This window comes from Plecotus auritus (genome assembly GCF_963455305.1).
Source record: "Plecotus auritus genome assembly, chromosome: 6".
Taxonomy (NCBI): domain Eukaryota; kingdom Metazoa; phylum Chordata; class Mammalia; order Chiroptera; family Vespertilionidae; genus Plecotus; species Plecotus auritus.
In genome coordinates, this window is record NC_137773.1 from 151,551,006 (window position 1) to 151,570,514 (window position 19,509).

General features: G+C 43.7%; 1 protein-coding gene across 1 annotated transcript in view; it reads right to left on the reverse strand.

Annotated features, from left to right (window-relative positions):
• Positions 1 to 19,509, reverse strand: part of ACP3 (acid phosphatase 3) — a 41,941-nt gene that overhangs the window by 13,150 nt on the left and 9,282 nt on the right. The window contains exons 2-8 of the mRNA XM_080673951.1: positions 17,252 to 17,347; positions 15,471 to 15,557; positions 14,864 to 15,016; positions 8,663 to 8,761; positions 7,242 to 7,334; positions 5,441 to 5,573; positions 917 to 999 (exon numbers count right to left, since the gene is read on the reverse strand). Coding sequence (XP_080530077.1) covers positions 917 to 999; positions 5,441 to 5,573; positions 7,242 to 7,334; positions 8,663 to 8,761; positions 14,864 to 15,016; positions 15,471 to 15,557; positions 17,252 to 17,347 — 744 coding nt within the window. The remainder of the gene's footprint in view (positions 1 to 916; positions 1,000 to 5,440; positions 5,574 to 7,241; positions 7,335 to 8,662; positions 8,762 to 14,863; positions 15,017 to 15,470; positions 15,558 to 17,251; positions 17,348 to 19,509) is intronic.

Below are 19,509 nucleotides of genomic sequence, written 5' to 3' on the forward strand. Positions count from 1 at the left end.
CAAGGAGGAAGTCTTCTCCCAGATTGCTCCCTTTTCTTTCTGTACCCAAATGCTGCTCTAATTTCAAGTTGCAACTCTCTTTCCCTTTCCCTCTTCTGCCTGTCCATTTGCCATCTGGAGTTTTCGACTTGGATGCCCCCTGGCATTTCAAACCCAGTTGTCTAATTGGTACATTCACCTGGCCTAAAACTACTTCTGTTAATGGTTCCATCTTCCTCCCAGTCATTGAGGCTTGAAACATTGCCTTTACCTTCCACATCATTGCCTTCCACCCACATTCCAGTTCATCACCACATCCTGCACTCAGCTTCTCCTCTCCTGCTGATGCCCGGGTTTGGAAAAGTGAGTGCTTGTCTTCTCCGAGGCACCAAAGCACTGGCTTGATGGCATTTCTGTACTGCTCTGTATGGTGTTTCTGTATACACGCCTCTTGTCAGTGTTAGATTGCAAGTTCCTCAAAGGCCAGAATTATGTATTTAATTTTAAAAGCTTTGAACAGGTGCTTACACCTACTGGGCAATAAGGAAATGATGATCAAGATGAGGCCCTGCCCTGGCTGGTGTAATAGATATGTGACGTCCCAGAAATCACACAAGTTAGAACTGGAAACCAGATTAGAAACTAAGGGAAACTAAGGGCAACTGACATTTCAGTTGGTTGGGGCATCATCCTGTGCACTGAGTGGCTGTCCCTTTGCTTCCTGATCAGGGCACATGATTGTGGGTTTGATCCCCAGTTAGGGGGCATGCAGGAGGCAGCTGGATGTTTCACTCTCACATGGACGTTTCTCTCTCCCTCTCCCTTCCTCTCTCTCTAAAAGTCAATAAAATTTTTTTTTTTAAAAAAATGAGGCTCCCACCTTCAAGAGATCACACACCTGAACAAGTGGAGTTTGAGTGGAGACAAAAATACTTACTGCAGAATACATGATAAGCTTTCTGTGGTTCCATGGCTGAGTTGCTGTCTTTATATGATTGAGGATTTCACCGACCAGGACACCTGAAAGAAGATAGAGCAACTGTGGAGCTGGACCAAACAGGGGCTTCTATTTTAGCTGATAAGCTTTCAGTTAATTCATACTTAGTGATTCTCTCTGCCATGATTCTCAAGACTTAAGAGAGGAAAAGAACTAATTTCGGTTGAGCATCTGCCGTGGGCTAGCAGTGTGATTTACATGCATTATTTCACTAAAGTCTGACTTGTGTAATTGACTGTGTAAGTTAGGAGGCCGAGCAATGTGGAAGGGATTTCAGATGGCTTTCCCCCAGACGGTTGTTAGCCAGTGGTCCCCTCCAGGGCAGGCCTGAAGTGACCGCATGGTGTGTACTTCTCTGTCTTCACCTCTCTTGCTTTCACTCTCTGGCAGTCAGACCTATTGGAGACCATGGGAGAAAGCAGCGCTGTGGTTGTCTGTCCAGTTCATGGACTGATTCCTACAGACCATTTCTGTAGGTTCCCTGGGTATCGCTATTAGGGGGGCATGCAGCATCTTTAGCTTCTTCATGTGTCTTCATAGCTGAGAGATTCTGCCCTTCATAGTAGGCTCCTGTGGTGGCTCCTGCAGTGGTGAAAGGCGGATGCACAACTCAGTCTCCATCCCGTTTTTAGACGCCAAAGGCTGAGGGTATCTTGTGGTGCCAGGTGCTGTTTGGGGAGCATGTTGCCTCAGGGATTCCGCCATCATCACCTGAAGATCCCTTGTGTCTCTGTTGGTGGTCTCTCTACTCTATTACACATGTGCTCTCTTGTCTTAAGAATGAGCAGTTTTTGCCTTCTTTATTTTTTTTTTGGTAATGAGCAGGACATTTATGTTAATAGACACATACTGAGCAGCTTCAATGGGCCAGGTACTTTGATAGGTAAATCACACGTTTCCTGTCCCCATAAAATAGTAAGAAGATACTTTATTGGTCTGTATGCCAATAAGCACGATAAAGGATAATTATGGGGGGGGTGAGGTGACCTGCTTTCTGTAGATGCTGGGACTTTTTTGATTAAAAATGGAAGGAGCTGGCCAGGCCGGTGTGGCTGAACATTGACCCAGAGTCGATTCTGGCCAGAGCACATGCCCACGTTGCGGGCTCGATCCCTAGTGGGGGGCGTTGCAAGAGGCAGCCGATCAATGATTCTCTCTTATCACTGATGTCTCTCCCTCTCTCCCTTCCTCTCTCTGAAATCAATAAAAACATATTTAAAAAATAAAAAACAAAACAAAATGGAAGCAGCTGGATGCTACATCCTCAACAGGCCTACATCTTTCTGTCCCAGGGAAGGTTGCCTTCAGGGAGCCCTTAAGAACTTTAGTTTGATCTTCATGCCACATCAGTACTAAACCCTGAAGCCAAGTTTCTGTGAGTCATGACAGCCATCTTCAATCAACCTGTCCCTTGTCAGTAGGTGCCTTTGCAGCAGGCTTCAGCGCTGATAATGGAATGCTATTAGCTCTTAGCTGGGAGTGATTGTACACCTGGTCTTCAGAGAAACTAGGGGAACTATCTCAAATATCCCCAGGTTCCGGCATCCTAGTAATGATGTCTTATAGGAGGGGAAACGGAGACTCAGAGAGTTCCACGACCTGTCCAAGATTACGCAACTCTGAGCAGACAGGCTGAGCTTCTCTGACCCAGCGTGTCCTACTTCACAACCCTGGCTCTTAGTCATTAGACCATGCTGCAATATAAGCTAGCTGCTGAGTTCCCCACTGCATCATTTATTAACTCTGCATAAACTGCCATTGATTGAAAGTCATAAACGCCACTTCCCTCACTCTTGGGCCACAGCAAGAAAAGGGCCAGATAGATGTTTTAGGCTTTGTGGGCCATAGGGTCTGTCACAGCTGTTCATTCTTGGGTAGAAGCACAAAGGCAGCCATAGGCATGACCGGAGAATGAATGTGGCTGGGTTTCAATAACATTTTATTTACCAGAAAATAATCAGTGGGCTGGATTTGGATGACAGGGTGTGGTTTGCCAACCCCTGATCTGGAGCACACAGAGAGTTCCATCAATATGAGTATGACCAGCCATGTATTTCTAAATGAACTGTAAGGATTTTCTTGGTGTGTGTGTAGCAGGTGAGCTGAGGGCGTATATTACCCAACAGTGTCACCCCGGAAACCAACTGATAGAACAAAAAGTTTTGGCAGAGGTCCGAAGCTGCTGCTCAAAGTCCTGATGTTCCCATGTGACTCTGTCACCCAGACAATACATGTTTTCTCTGCAGGATGGCGTCCAGTCACTTCATCATTCAACAAGCACGCAGCTGACAAGTCTCTCTTGCCTAGCCAGATCGGAACAATAGGCTGAGCTAGTGTTTTGGCAGGTATCACTCAGGAAACAATTTCCTGGCTTATCAATAGCACCGGATTTCCTCCAGAAAATGCAGATTCTGATTCAGCTGGTTTGAGGTGGGGCCTGAGATTTTGCATTGCTAGCCCCATGATAGGTGATGTTGCTGGTCCTTGGACTGCATTTTCAGTGGCAAGGGGCTGAACTCCTGAGCCCATGACTAGGTTGGAGGAAAGAAATCAAGAGTCCTGCCTCCACCATCTAATGGGACTTGGTATTAAGTCATAATGCTGGCACCTGGGGGTCCATGTATGAGGCATGGTGCTTATATAGCCAATGAGGCCCATCTTTCACCTCTGCATCGTTTCGTTATTTAGTGTATAGGATGAAGCTGTTTCCTGGGTTCTGTCCTTTACGCACAGTCTGTATCCTGCCTGCTGCTTTCCTCCAATATACCAGATCCCATCAAAGACTCATCTCTGGATGCTCTCCCTTCCCAAAAGGCTGGATCTTGCTGCCCATACCCTTAACATGGAGTAAGAACTTGTGTATTTCTACCATGTCTGCCTCTGTGCCATGCAATCAAGACTTCTGTGACAGTAGGCCTGCAACTTCCTCACATCACTAATGACCACTGTCCTAAGCATTTGCCACAAGCTACTTTGTACACCTCATATGCAGTTGCTCTTGACCATCCGGACTTCATGCCTCATTAGTTGCTCTTCTGTTATAGCTTCCATCACTCTTTTTTGGTAGCTATAATTGACTCCTCTCCTGGCTGGTGATTTGCATTCTTTCTCTAGCTATGCAGTTCCAAGCAAACTTCCTCCCAGTGTGGTCCAACCACCAGGATGCTTTGCTTCTTGCATTCTTCTGGGGTTCTGCTGAACTTGTCCTGACCCCATGAAAATAGAGTCTGGCCATGGATGGAGTCCTGTTGTGATTGTACTGTTTTCCTCAAACTGTGGCAGGGGTCCTCAAACTACGGCCCGCGGGCCACATGTGGCCCACCAAGGACATTTATCTGGCCCGCCGGGTGCCGCTGCCTGTCCTGCTTAGTAGCCGACTCGTCCCGGGCCCACAGTGCTCATAGAAATTTGTTCATGGTTGTTTTTTTTAAACTATAGTCCGGCCCTCCAACGGTCTGAGGGACAGTGAACTGGCCCCCTGTTTAAAAAGTTTGAGGACCCCTGGGTAGAGGATATGACTTGAACCACCTCCTATGGAGTAGGATTGCTTCATTGTTATGTCAGCCCGACATAATGGACCTTCTCTTGCTCTCCATCCTTAGTTTTAATGCCTATAATAACAACACCTGAACCTGACACACCCTTTGGTGTCTTAGACCTCCTATCGATGCCCTCAGAGGCCTCAGTGTCTATCTCCACCCAGCCTGGTCCTGGCTTCTTTCTTCCACCCACCTGTCCTGATTATAAGGGCTTGGCATCCTCTTGCCTGGGTCTACCTTCATTATGAGAAGATGTCTCATGCTACGAAGGGCCATATCTAGCTGAGGAGAAGGATCACTGAGAAATAAGCACTTTGTAACACCAATAGAAAAATTTAAGCTGAGTCAGAAGCTTGCCAATTGCAATAGGTATTAATAATCTAAAGGCTATAATCAGCCTGCAAAATATGTTTGATTAACTTTCGAAATAGCTACCGCCAAGGGTTTTAGGAAAACAGGCTACTTTTGTCATACCGCGCACTTGAAAAATTCATCCTCTAGGCTACTGGACACATTGATTTTCATGGGGCTCAGATACAAAATCCTTGATTCTTTGATCTGAAGAGGATGAAAAGTATCATTTAGCTTTAGCCCAAAGCCTTCATTTTCCAGATGGGAAAACTAAGGCCCAGAGTGGCTAATGCTAATAATTATAATAACGCATAACATTTATCCTCAGCATATTATGTACCAGGGAGTGTTTGTCCTAAGCCTTTTGAACATATTTGTTCATTTTAATCCTTATGACCTATGAAGTGGATATTATTATTATCCTGGTTTTGCATCATGGAAACTGGTAGGTACAAGAGTGATCAAGTGATTTTTCCGAAGTCACATAGCTGATTAGTGGTGGAACCAGGACTCAGACTTGTATCATGCAACCACAAATTCAATATGCTTCTATCATTTTAAAAAATGTACTTACCCCCCTGTAGTCTAGATTTCTCTTTCTGCTTGTGAATTCCATACAGGGATAGGAGGGACAATTCTGACAATTCTTTCAACTTAGTCATGGTGTCCCCTGTGGCCCAGGAGGGTAACGTGAAATTGTGAACACTCTGCAGCAAAGAAAAAGGGAGGAAATGTGTATTTTTATTTCTGAGTCCCTCTTTGTTCTTTCACCCCATTGAACTACTGGGTCCAGCCTTTCGTGTCCTGTGTTTCCGTCGAGGAAAACTTCACTTTGTGATAAATAGTGGCCTTGATTTTCAGAAGAAAAAGTCACAGAAACGAATCTGCCCCCTCCTACCAAGTCCATAGCTTTGGGCTTAACTCTGGGTCAAAGGATAATTCGTATTTTTCAGAGTAAGGTTGTGGTAGGGCAGGAATATACCTTATTCTCTTATGAGAGGTTTAGAAATATTTTTATTAACCTAGGGGTAAGACCAAGCCAACAGGGTTAGATGATGTTTCCTTAAAAGCTGAATGAGCAGCCTAAAAGGATGGATGGGAAGGTAAGATATTTCTAGAGCCTTCGATAATATACTCCTACTCCCATCAGCTTCCAGTTCTCTGCCTCTTGAGGAAAGCCTGCACCTTGCACACAGTGGGCATTTGGTAAACTGATGACTGAATTATACAGCAGGGCAGGCAGAGATGCTGTGCCAATATTTATTATCTGCCATGAAAGTTAATTAAGCTTGCCTGAGTTTCAAAGGCAGGAGAGATAGAGAGGGAGAGAGAGAGAGAGAGGAGAGAGAGAGAGAGAGAGAGAGAGAGAGAGAGAGAGAGAGAGAGAAAGAGAGAGGAGAGGGAGAGGGAGGGAGAGGGAGAGGGAGAGAGAGAAGACCAAAGAAAAGTGAGAAGTGAGGAAACAAGAGAGAAAGGTGAAAAAGAACTACACACCATGACCACGGACTAGCTCATATCAAACTGTAGTAAAGAAGAAAGAAAAAAAAAATCAAGACTGGAACCAAAATGTGGGCTCTTGTCTCCACTGAAGAGTGTTTCTAAATAGACTGACATAGCTTCCTTGAAACAGGTGTTGCTGAAAAAGTAAGAATATTGGGAACGTAGTGTGTGCTTGGGAGGGGGGCAAACGGTGTCACCTGTTATTGCGATGGAACTATGAAAGTGATTGCTGCCCCGCAGACACTCACGAGGCCCGCAGAATCCGGAGTGGACCTGAGTTGTGGGGGTGGTCAGACTTTTGCCCCAGGATTCCGTGAACTGGTTGGGAAACCAGGATTGTAGGGTATTCCTTTTGGCCAGCAGGTGGAGCACGTGAGTGCAAAACACCACATGTCGAAAAACTCAGTAGTTAATTTAGCTTCCAATGTTATTTTGTATCCATTACATGGCAAGGAAGAGATCCTTTCCTGATAAACCATTTTCAATAGTGGCTTAAAGTTGGTTTGCTTGTTTTATATCCAGAAATCAGATTATTTTTTTTCTCTTACTGTACAATAACATTGTGTTTTTCATTAAAATCTATGACAGGAGCCCAGCATTCCTGAGTGACTGAAAAATAAGTGACAAAGCACAGAAGAAAAGCAATTTTGTTTGCAATTTTCTAAAGGGTGAAAACATAAATAATGGTGAGAAGAAGTCAGGATGTTCAAGTTAATATAAAGAAAGCCTGAATTATGTTTCAATATCAAAGAAAGTATAAGTAATACATCTGCAAAAAAAAAAAAAAAGCAAAAGAAAATGTATTAATCTATTTCAAAGTAGGCATAAATCAAAATCAGATTTCAAGTTCATTTTTAATATATTTTTTCTTTTACCTCACAAAATAAAGGGTCGTAGACTTTACTCCAAATTCCGAAAAGGTCCTTGCCATGGTATCCTGAAAGTTTGGGCAGCGTTTCTATAAAATCCTGAAACACATGGAGCGGAAAGAAATTTCTACGCCAGGTTTCATGTCAGCATTATTGCTAATTTGGGCTGGATAACTTCTGTTGTAGGGGGCTGCCCTACATATTATAGGATATTTAGTAGTATCCCTGGCCTCTACCGACTAGATTAACTCCACTGAGAACTGTTATTCATTACAGAAAAGTGTGCCAGTATTACTGGCTATAATGCCAGCCCAGCCAGAGTGGCTCAGTGGTTGAGCATCGACCCATGAACCAAGAGGTTACTGGTTCAATTACCAGTCAGGGCACATGCCCTGGTTATGGTCTTGATCCCCAGTAGGGGCGTGCAGGAGGCAGCTGATCGATGTTTCTATCTCTTTATCCCACTCCCTTTCTCTCTCTAAAAAATCAGTTAAAACATATCCATTTTTTTTTCTTTTTTTTACAAATACTAATTGATCATTTCTCATTACTGCATTCAAAATGTGAGCAAAGGCTGGTTTACCACCACATGCTCCTTGCTTGTCCTGGAAACAGACTGAAGTGCACTTTCAAAATTCTTTTTGGAAGGAGGTTACGTATAACTCACATATAAATCTGTGGCCAAGGTGAGAAGGGAAAGCATGCCCCAGGTCAAAGGACCCCAGGGCAACACAGCAGAAACAGGATCTGGTGTCTGGCTGTAAGTGTGACATTTGGATGAGATGCGAACATTCTCTATGTTCTATATTATCCTTAGGTTGCCACGTTAATGAGACCCACCATTCAGCTATCTGCCTGATGAAACTGGCAGCAATTTCTGGGAAGCATTTTGAAAGATAATTTACCTTTTGCATAGTCTTGAAAAGGGGCATTTCACAAAGTGGAAACATTAAAACACACACACACACACACACACACACACACACACACACACACCTATCCTTTGTATACAGTAGGCCTAGCCCCTCAGCCTCACAATAATGCAGATCATCTCAGACTTGCATTTATTCTGAGCCAGCCACACACTTTCACCTGGTTCTGCTCAGGGACATGGGTATAATATTCCAAAGGGACTGGCTTCTTTCTGCCTATGGTCCCAGCACAACAATGGGGAAGAGGAAATGATGACTGACCTTCATTAAGGAGTCTCACCGATTGCCTAGGCCAGTGGTCGGCAAACTGCGGCTCGCGAGCCACATGCGGCTCATGAGCCGTGGTTTGCCGCTCTGTTGACTAATGAGTTTGCCGACCACTGGCCTAGACCAGCCACCGCAGGCCCGTTCCACCCACACTTTCAAGAAGCTGCAGCTCCGCCCTTTGACTTGGCCCTCATACTCATGCACACACGAAATGACAACATTTTTAACCTTGTAAGGCTGCAGCCTCTTCTGGAATTCCTCCGATTTCAAAGTCTCACTCTGTAGTTCTTGAAAACGAGGGCAGTTCCTGAAAGGCAGCAATAGCAACTGAAGACAAAAGAAAAATCATAAAACCTTTGTTAGTCAGAAGAACTTTGCTAAGGAAGCTGCAACCATATTTTAAACATTAGGTGCAAAGAGGCATTCATAAGAGATTCAAATGTCTTTTGAGCTGAATGGAAATCCTAAAATTGAGGGGAAAGAGGCAAGTCATCTGCTGGTCTTAAAAAGTAGAATATGCACCCAGAACTGAAAATCATTTTTTTTTTTTCCTTTCATGAACTTGCCTAAGAGAACTGTGCTATTGGTAAATATTCATACTTCCTGGTTTTTCCATGTGAAATAATAATCCATCTCTTGCTTCCCTCCCGACCCCTTTTATTCTCTAGGTGCACATGAGTACAGAGAAATTAATTACAGGTTCTGGAAAGAATCTTGAGAGATCAATTAAACCATTCGTTGGCTTAATTCTTGCAAATTCGCAGACTGTTAAAATAAGGGCACATATTAAATCCATAGAAAAATATACCTAAAGACCTATTATGAGGACAAAGTGATCATGCAAAAATAAGTTTAAATCGAACAAGCTTTTGTAGCTTTAACCATACTCTACAGGTCGGTGACTCCGAGTTGATTTTGCGGCTCTTGTTTTCCCTCTGTGGCTAGTCCTGAATTTCTAGCCCTTGGTAGATATCACTACTTGGATGGTCCTCTTCTTCCCCAAATGTAACATGTGCAAAGCTGAGCTCAACTTCTTCATTTTTAACCGTTTCCTCTTTGCCATCTCTCTACTTTTGCTTCATAAGCTCATCCCTTTTGCTTGCTGATTTCAAAATATTTCCAGAATAGACCCCTTGCCTGATCCTCCTTGTCCCTTTCCCATCCAAGCCACCCAATCCTGTGTTTCAACCACTGAGAGTTTCCTGTTGGATAGGACGGTGTCCACCCTTCCTGCCTTCACATGCCATCTCCCACAAACAGCCTCACAAATCCTTTTTGTTTGATTTGTGTAAACACGAATCCTTTTTAAGCATCAGTCAGATTATGCCGTCCTGTGCTATATAACCCTCATTGGCTTTCCATCCTACTTGGAACAAAACCTAAACTCACCGTTGGCCCCTAGTGACGGCTCTGCCCTGCTTCCCACTGCTGTCCTCACTCACTCCTCTCCAGCTACACTGTGGGCCTTGGACGTCCCTTGGACACACAGGCTTGAGGTGTCTGCGGACTGTTCCCTGCTTGAGACACTCCCCCACTGACTCCCACCCCTGATTTTCTAACCATCCTGCCCAGCCACCACATTGCCTTGTTTTATTCCCTTCAAGGAGCTCATCACCATCTGAAATTATTTTATTTCTTTATTTTCTATTTTCTATAAAGTATAAACTCGAGGGCAACCAGATCCTGACTATCCTGTTCACTCATGTGTCGTCAATGCCTGGAACAGAGCCTGGCAAATGAATAGCTACTGAGAAAACACTTTTTTATATAAGTTGCTTCCTGTCATTTCTGAGTCTGTGTCACTTGTCTTACCTGTCTTTCTTTCTCCTAATGTCTTTGCCATCTAATTTCAAGCCCTCATTTCCTCATTTCTGAATTGCTTCAACAATATTAGAGGCTCAAGTATCTTTTCCTTCTAAGTCACTGTCAGACAAATGCCTCAAAACATTACTCATCATCCATGTATGGTATTGAAGAAGGTATACTTTAAAAATTTTTTTTTAACTTTAAGTTTTCAATGACAGTTAACATTCTGAAAAAGTATACTTTTATATCTACTGCTTTATGTCAAATTTCATTGCATGGCTTTCAAATTTTCAAATAGTTAGAAAAGACATTATTAAGGGGGAAAAGCACAAGACTGTTCATTAAAAGGCCTAGGTTTTAATGAATTATTTCACCTTTCTAGACTTGTTTTCTCATTCCACATATTGAAAACACCAGGCTGAAAATATATAGAACTAGAGGACCAGTGCATGCAATTCGTGCACTGGTAGGGTCCCTAACTGCTGCCCGCTGCCCCGGATGGCCCCGCCCCCTGTTCGAACTCCCGGACAAACTCCTGGTCGAGGGGACAATTTGCATAATACCCTTTTATTATATAGGACTAGAGGCCCGGTGCACGAAATTCATGCACGGGGGTGTGTGTCCTTCAGCCCAGCCTGCACCCTCTCCAATCTGGGACCCATCGAGGGATGTCCGACTGCCCGTTTAGTTCCAATCCTACCTGGATCGGGCCTAAAAGGGCAGTCGGACATCCCTCTCATAATCCAGGACTGCTGGCTCCCAACTGCTTGCCTGCCTGCCTTCCTGATTGCCCCTAACTGCTTCTGCCTGCCAGCCTGATCACCCCCTAACCACTCCCCTGCCAGCCTGATTGATGACTAACTGCTCCCCTGCCAGCCCGTTTGCCCCTGACTGCCCTCCCCTGCTGGCCTGGTCAGTCCTAACTGCCCTCCCCTGCAGGCCTGGTCCCCCCCAACTGCTTTCCCCTGCAGGCCTGGGCCCCCCACAACTGCCCTTCCCTGCAGGCCCAGTCACCCCCAACTTCCCTCCTCTGCCGGCCTGGTTCCTCCCAACTGCCCTTTCCTGCTGGCCTGATCACCCACAACTGCCCTCCCTTGCAGACCTGGTTCCCCCCAACTGCCCTCCCCTGCTGGCCATCTTGTGGTGGCCATCTTGTGTCCACATGAGGGCAGTCATCTTTGACCACATGGGGGCAGCCATCTTGTGTGTTGGAGTGATGGTCAATCTGCATATTACTCTTTTATTAGATAGGATTAGATAGGATAGAGGCCTGGTGCACAGGTGGGGGCCAGCTTGTTTGCCCTGAAGGGTGTACCGGATCAGGGTGGTGGTTCCCTTGGGGCATGGGGCGGCCTGGGCGAGGGGCCTGTAGTGGTTTGCAGGCCAGCCATGCCCCCCGGCAACCCAAGCGGAGGCCCTGGTATCTGGGATTTATTTATCTTCTATAATTGAAACTTTGTAGCCTGGAGCGGAGCCAAGCCTTCTGCTCGCTTAGTGGCAGCAGCCATTTCTGTTGAGATTTATGTATATTCTATAATTGAAACTGTGTAGCCTTAAGTGGAAGCCAAGGCAGGCCAGGGCTGCAGAAGCTTGGCTTCCTCCATTGCCGCGGACAACCCTAGCCTCCTGCTCTCTCCAGCTCCGTGGCTGCCGCCATTTTTGTTGGGATTTATTTATCTTCTATAATTGAAACTTTGTAGCCTTAAGCGGAGGCCAAGGCAGGCCAGGGCAGGTGGAAAGCTTGGCTTCCTCCATTGCTGGGGAAACCCAAGCCTCCTGCTCTCTCTGTGGCTGCAGCCATCTTGGTTGGGTTAATTTGCATACTCGTTCCTGATTGGCTGGTGGGCGTGGCTTGTGGGTGTAGCAGAGGTAGGGTCAATTTGCATATTACTCTTTTATTACATAGGATAATACCTAAACATCTGCCAAACATTTTGCAGTTTACAAAGTCTTTTCCATTTCTTAACTAACTTAGTTTTCTCAAATCCCTATGAAGGAGTTAGGGGGTGACTATTGTTCTCAATTTACAGAAAAGGAAACTGAGGTGCTGGGAGGTTACTCAAAGTCAAGTGTCTGAAGTAGCTGGCTCTCAGACCTCGGTTTTCCCAACTTTAAATCTAGCCCTCCTTTTACAGGACACTGCTGTTCAGCCTCATGATTCCTTCGGCTATTAAATTTGGATTCTCTAATCTGTACCCAAAACAGCTTCATTCTTTCTAAATATGAACTCGGAACACAGAAGGGCATGTTTATTCACTCACTGCCTTCTGGCTGCCTTCCTCTCTTTTCTACCCCTCCTCCAAGGTCTGGTTAAACTTCTCCCTCTCTCCACAAAGACCTGACTGACTGACTGACTGCCCTTTGGTAGCTCATACATCTCATTCTCTTGACTTCCTTCAGCATGTACAGCTTGTATTTGAAATCACTGCTCACCATCTTGCATTGTAGTCTACACATTTCACACATGTGGATCTTTTTCATCAAATGGATCCACAAATTAACGAAGAAACCTGGCATCATATTTCTCTACAGCACTTAGCACAGCTCTGGGATAACTTTGTATTGCTTGATTTTATTAGATTTCTTAGTTGATGTTAGAGCACTGTTTTTATCTGAGAGAGCAGGGAGCTGGAAGCCATAGGTAGGTAATCTTACTTGTTTCTCTCTTCCTCTCCCTCACTCTCCTCGTTTTTCTTTTTACTATTCTCTTTACTATTTAATTTAATTACTACCTTTCGGGATTAAGGATTTACCAGCTACCTTGGTCTACCTTGGCTAAATTTAGTGTTGCCGTCCACTCTTTAACTAAGCAGAGAAGGCTGTGTTGAAAGTGACCTTTTTTTTTTTTCTTTTTGGAAGAATATATTCACAAACTCGTAAGAATACTGATAGTCATAATACTTCACTCCTGATTATGTGATGGAAAGAGGCATAAATAAGCAATCCTGACTTTTCGGGAAACACTAGAAAAATTGTTTGGAATAGATTTACCTAGAGCTGTGGTCGGCAAACTGCGGCTCGCAAGCCACATGCGGCTCTTTGGCCCCTTGAGTGTGGCTCTTCCCCAAAATACCATGGCCTGGGCAAGTCTATTTTGAAGAAGTAGCGTCAGAAGAAGTTTAAGTTTAAAAAATTTGGCTCTCAAAAGAAATTTCACTCGTTGTGCTGTTGATACTTGGCTCTGTTGATTAATGAGTTTGCCGACCACTGACCTAGAGTGAGGTTAACAGGGTTGGGAAAAATTCTTACGTCACCAGATGCAGTAATTGAATCAAATTTCCAGGAGCACTGGCAGGGCAAAGAGGATAGCAACCCACCCCGAGGTGTCTGGGCTACAGCCCGTGGTCACGCTGAGCCTCAGAGAGAGATGAGATTATCATGCTTTTACTGTGACCGCAGAGGAATTAGAAGGGTTCCTGGTCCTAAACTATTTCCTTCATAAAGCCTTAGATTCTACACCTGGGAGATGAGTTAGATTTATTACTGTTAAAAATAGCAATTCCTCTGAGAAGGTTAAAGAGTTCTTGATTAGTCCTACCCAGTGTAAATAAACTTGAGAGTTTCTCTGAAAGCAGCTTGCCTTATAGTACTGGTTCTCAGACTTGGCTGTCTCTGGAGTCATCTAGAGAGATTATTTTAAAAACACTGCTGTCTGGCCCTGCTGGTGTGGCTCAGTTGGTTGGAGTGTCATCCCATACACCAGAAAGGTTGTGGGTTCGATCCCTGGTCAGGGCACATATGGGAGGCAACCTGTCAATGTTTCTCTGTCACATTGATGTTTCTCTCTTGCTCTCTCCCTTCCTCTCTCTCTAATATCAATAAAAACATATCCTCAGATAAGGCTTAAAAAAATACTGATGCCTGGGGTCCAACCTCAGAGATGCTGATTTGTTATGGAGAATCCCCTGGGCATTAGGAGTTTTAAGAAATTGTCAGGAGATTCTAATATGTAGCTATATTTGAGAAGCACTAGTTTTCAGAGAAGAAAATTGTTCTGGAATTACCTGGTTTCAGCTGTGATGCTTACCAGTTGTGTGGCTTTGGGTCCATTTTGTTTAACTTCTCTAAGCACTTATTTCCCTGGCTATCAAAGGAGAACAATAATATTGTCCATTCAAAAGTAAATATAATGACACATAAAAAGTATCAAGTACCAATCATATATTCAATTCAATTCTTTTTTTTCCTACCTAGAAATGGGGATTTTTCATGGGAGGAGGGGTACTTTGTAGGTAAAGAGGTCTTAGGATATTCTGTGATGGAGGAGAACCTGTGTGGGGCACCAAAGAATTGAACACTGGGAGCTATGTGTATGTATGTATGTATGTATGTATGTATGTATGCATGCGTGTGTGTGTGTATAGATAGATAGGGACAAATTGCCAAAAGTTGAAAGAGTGGCAAAACAAAATAGATGATAAAGATCCAAAGAGAAATTCTGTTCCTACTCTCTCTTGCCTTGGGCTTTCTATGTCCTACATTGTCCTTTGCACCTTTATTTAGGAAAGAATTAAAGCTGCACAGCCCAAGAAGAGTCCAGACTCCCATATCCACAAGTATTGAGCAACCTGACGCCCACCTTCCAGGCCCAATAGAATCTCCTGGTTTTCCCAGAATACTGACCCGATCTTCCACAAGAGGGACTGTGTGCACTGGGATGGGCTGCCAGGGCAGGTTGGGATTCCAGAGGCTAATACCCTCAGGGGGGAACAGGGCTGCAAGGTTTGTCATGGCACTCATCAACGTCCGGTCAATGTCTGTGCTGCGAACATAAACCTAGAGTGGGAAAATCAAAGCAGAATCCAACTGAGAGGAACCGTGGGTTTTTCCTATGCAGCTAGTACCTAAGAAAGGACAGGATATCCACACCAAAATCTTAGCAAACATTGTGATAGCATCATGATCATAAGATCTGTTATGGAAGAGACAGTATTATGAGCATGCCACGCTATAAAGCAACCTGCTATGCCAATAATTGAATTGATAAAAGAGACCAATAAGTAGAGGCTACGTGTCACTACTTGCCAAGCTAAAGTCTTTACCATAGGTGTCCCTAACATTTTAGCTCACTCATATTCATAATGTTTTAGGAATAAAATATTTGTAGAAAGAGGAACACATTTCTAAGCAAGATATCTGTTGGGAAATAGGCAAAGCACGTTGAGAAATGCAACGTTATGTTAAATTCTTTCAGAGGGACAAGGTTCCCACTTTTAGCTCCCCAACTTGCCTGTTGATGTTTATAGGAATCATTCAAGAATTTTCCATATCTTTTCCTTATATACTCTCCAAGTTCATAATGCTGTTCCATGCCCAGCTAGGGGAAAAATAAAAGCACAAATTATTGAAAGTAAGTTCTGTGACTCTTATCTATGCACCTCATCTCTCCTCATTAAATGAATGAACAATGGTGTACTTTAATAGTTCCACAATAACACATTTTTAAATGAAAACAAGAAAAAAAAAGCTGTAATTTTTAGTCATGACTCCCTGAGAAAACTCTTTACCTTCATTACCACTTAACATAGAGCCTTGTACAGTTAATAATTGGTGATGAATCTGATTTACATAAATGATTCATCCCTGGTGTGGTAGAGCATTCAATGGTCATCTTTGTTGGCCGAACATTCAAAGGGCTGGTTGACCACTTCGGGGGTTGGTGGAAGAAATTCAACTATTAAGAGGTTGGATTTGATGAATCTGAAGATCACATTCAACCCCTGGGTGCAATGTTTTATTATTTGTACAATTTATTTATGCGTGGTACATGAAAAAACTAGAGTCTGTTACTCAAAGTACGGTCTGTGGATCATCAATATTAGCATCATTTCAGAGTATGTTAGAAAATTCCTGGGCCCCGCTTAGTTTGAGGATGAGCTTAGGAATCGGTTTTCAACAAGCTCACTAAGACTGTGATGGCCAGTAATCACTGAGAAGCATTACTTTAACTCAGTGGTCGGCAAACTCATTAGTCAACAGAGCCAAATATCAACAGTACAACGATTGAAATTTCTTTTGAGAGCCAAATTTTTTAAACTTCTAACACCACTTCTTCAAAACAGACTCGCCCAGGCCGTGGTATTTTGTGGAAGAGCCACACTCAAGGGGCCAAAGAGCTGCATGTGGCTCGCGAGCCGCAGTTTACCGACCACGGCTTTAACTCAATGATCCCTAAGCCTATCTGTGCATCAGAAGCAGAATGTATCTAGGGGTGCTTGTTGAAATGCAGATTCCTCAGCATTTCCCCCCAAGATTCCTGCTCATTAAATCCTGGGTGTAGTCCTGGAATCTGCATTTTAACAAGTGCCCCGAGTGATTCAGATCCATGTAGTAGAACACCATGCTTTGAGAAACACTGCGTTCAGGTCTGTCTGTACTCCAGACCTTCACCAGAGCTTTAGGAGTCAAAGAGGATGTGGTCTCTGTGGCTTCTGCTTGGCCCCATGCGCTCATTTGCTTGTCTCTCCTGGCCACCACTATTATCACTACCCCTCTAGCACGGGGAAGGAGGTAATAGGAGCAATTTGTGCTTTGAGGTTGAGTGTTGAGTGTCGATCTATGAACCAGGAGATCATGGTTTGATTCCCAGTCAGGGCACATGCCTGGATTGCATGCTCGATCTCTAGTAGGGGGCGTGCAGGAGGCAGCTGATCAATGATTTTCTCTCATCATTGATGTTTCTATCTCTCTCTCCCTCTCCTTTCCTCTCTGAAAGCAATAAAAATATATTTTAAAAAATTGAAACAGGAAATTCTATACACTTTTGGTACAGTTATTAATCACTAAGGCTGACTTGGACATGACCAGAAATTAACAATGCTAACCATTAGTTCCTCTTTGTTCCACAATTGAAACACATTTTAGACTTTTTAGATCCCAGGTTAATTGTGCAAAATATTTTCCCAGATCTGAGTAACCAAAGTGGTTTTATGGTTTCAATGGATTACAAACCCCACAATGTTTAGTTTCCCTTGAGACTTATCACCAACTTTAGCTAAAAATCCAACCAACCTGAGTGAGTTGGCCAAATCCTTGTGGCCATGAGGTTTCTTTAATGGGGTCATTAGGAAAGGTTTCAATGGGACTTCGGTCTCCATGCCTAAAAACCTGAAAATAGATTAAGACAGTAATGTTACAAATTTCATTTTGGTATTTTGCTTCTACTCATCATAATAGATGTTTTTCTAAACCACTGGTTCTCAATCGTGGCTGCTCATAAAATCACCTGGGGAGTTAAAAATATTCTGAGGATGGAGCCACCCCTAGTGATTTTGTTTTATGAATCTGGGATACGGCCAGGGCATCAGGATTTTAAAAACCTTCCCAGGTAAATCGTAGGTTAAGAACCACTGTTCTAATATCTCTAACACTTTTCCTGTTTTTCAAGTAAAGCAAGTAACAAATGATTAGCCCTTAGGAGGCAGACCATCCGCACATGGAGACTGGTTTGTACATCGGATAGGATGAGAAGGAACACAAAACTCAGTAAGATCACTTTATTGCAGATGAACTCTGATGAGAAGTAGTCCTCCCTTAATTGTGGTTACAGTAATAATGGTGTCAACATTTTTTTGCCTATAATAAAATGCTACATAGAAATTGCAACTATTTTGCATCAATGATTCTTCAGTTTTTAGGAGGTTGGAGGTAAAGGAATTGCGGTGGGAAGATGAGAAGAGCGAATTCTCTATACTTTAAAGGACATACTTTGGATGTGTGCACGTCATGCTATTTTTTTAATGTTTTTAATTGATTTCAGAGAGAGGGAGGGAGAGGGAGAGAGGGATAGAAACATCAACGATGAGAATCATTGATCCGTTGCCTTCTGCACACCCCGCAACTCAGACATGTGCCCTGACCAGAAATCGAACTGTGACCTCCTCTTTCATGGGTTAATTCTCAACTACTGAGCCTCAATGGTTGGTATGTCATGCTATTTTGATTGCCCATTTTGCTCTTTGGGGTAGGGGGGAGTGCAGCTTGAACTTGTGAAACCTCGATTATAATATGTTTTCTGAGAGTATACCAAGCCAAACACTAAGTTATTTTATAAGCAAAAGATAGGGAAAGAAAAACACTCAAGAAGTACAAGATGGCTCCAGCCTGTTTGGCTCAGTAGATAGAGCGTCGGCCCTCGAGCTGAAAGGTCCTGGGTTCAACTCCAGTCAAGGGCACAAACCTTGGTTGCAGGCTTGATTCCTGGCCCTGGTTAGGGCTCATGCGGGAGGCAACCAATTGATGTGTCTCTTTCACATTGATGTTTCTCTCTCTATCTCTCCCCCTCCACTCTCTCTAAAAATCAATGGAAAAATATCCTTGGGTGAGGATTAACAACAACAACAACAAAAAAATACAAGGTGAAGTCTACATTGATGCCAGCACACACATTTAATTGCACTTTTCACTTATAATAACTGGCTAAGATGCTCCATTGAAAAGAAAGCCAGGAGGCTGTTCTTTTGAAATTCTGTAAAAGAGCTCAGTAGACACTGAATAAGAAAGAGTATCAAAGCTTTAGCCATCTGTGAGGCAGTGAGGGAGGATTCTAAGTCTTTGGTCGTGTCTCTGGTGTCTGAAGAAAACTGATCTTTTGGTCCCTAAACTAGCAATTTTCAACAGGTGTGCTGAAGAAATTTTAAACCATTCAATACCTGGCAATTTAGTCAGGGACACTGACCTCTTTTCCCTTAGATTGTCAAATAAAAAATGACAATAGCCAACAGAAAAATGGTCATCTTTGATGTAAATGAATCAAAAGTAAAACTTTTTGGTGTGAATGAATGAAAAGTAAAACTTAAAAAAAAAAAAAAATCGGCATGTGCCGCAGAATTTTAGTAATTAGTTTATGTGTGACATGAGATGAGAAAGGTTGAAAATCGCTTCCCTAAACTAAAATCTCATTAGAACAGGCTACAGCAAATAGAGGGCTAATGGTGCAGTGGGTCTTAAGCAGGGGTCCTCAAACTACGGCCCGCGGGCCACATGCGGCCCGCCGAGGACATTTATCTGGCCCGCTGGGTGCCGCTGCCTGTCCTGCTTAGCAGCCGACTCGTCCCGGGCCCGCAGTGCACACAGGAATTTGTTCATAGTTTCTTTTTTAAACTATAGTCCGGCCCTCCAACGGTCTGAGGGACAGTGAACTGGCCCCCTGTTTAAAAAGTTTGAGGACCCCTGGAAGAAACCGTCTGGGCCAGGTAATGCATTACTGTCATAAATGGTGCCCTCATGGCAGGAAGAAGGGCCACATATTCTCTGACAAGCACCTACAG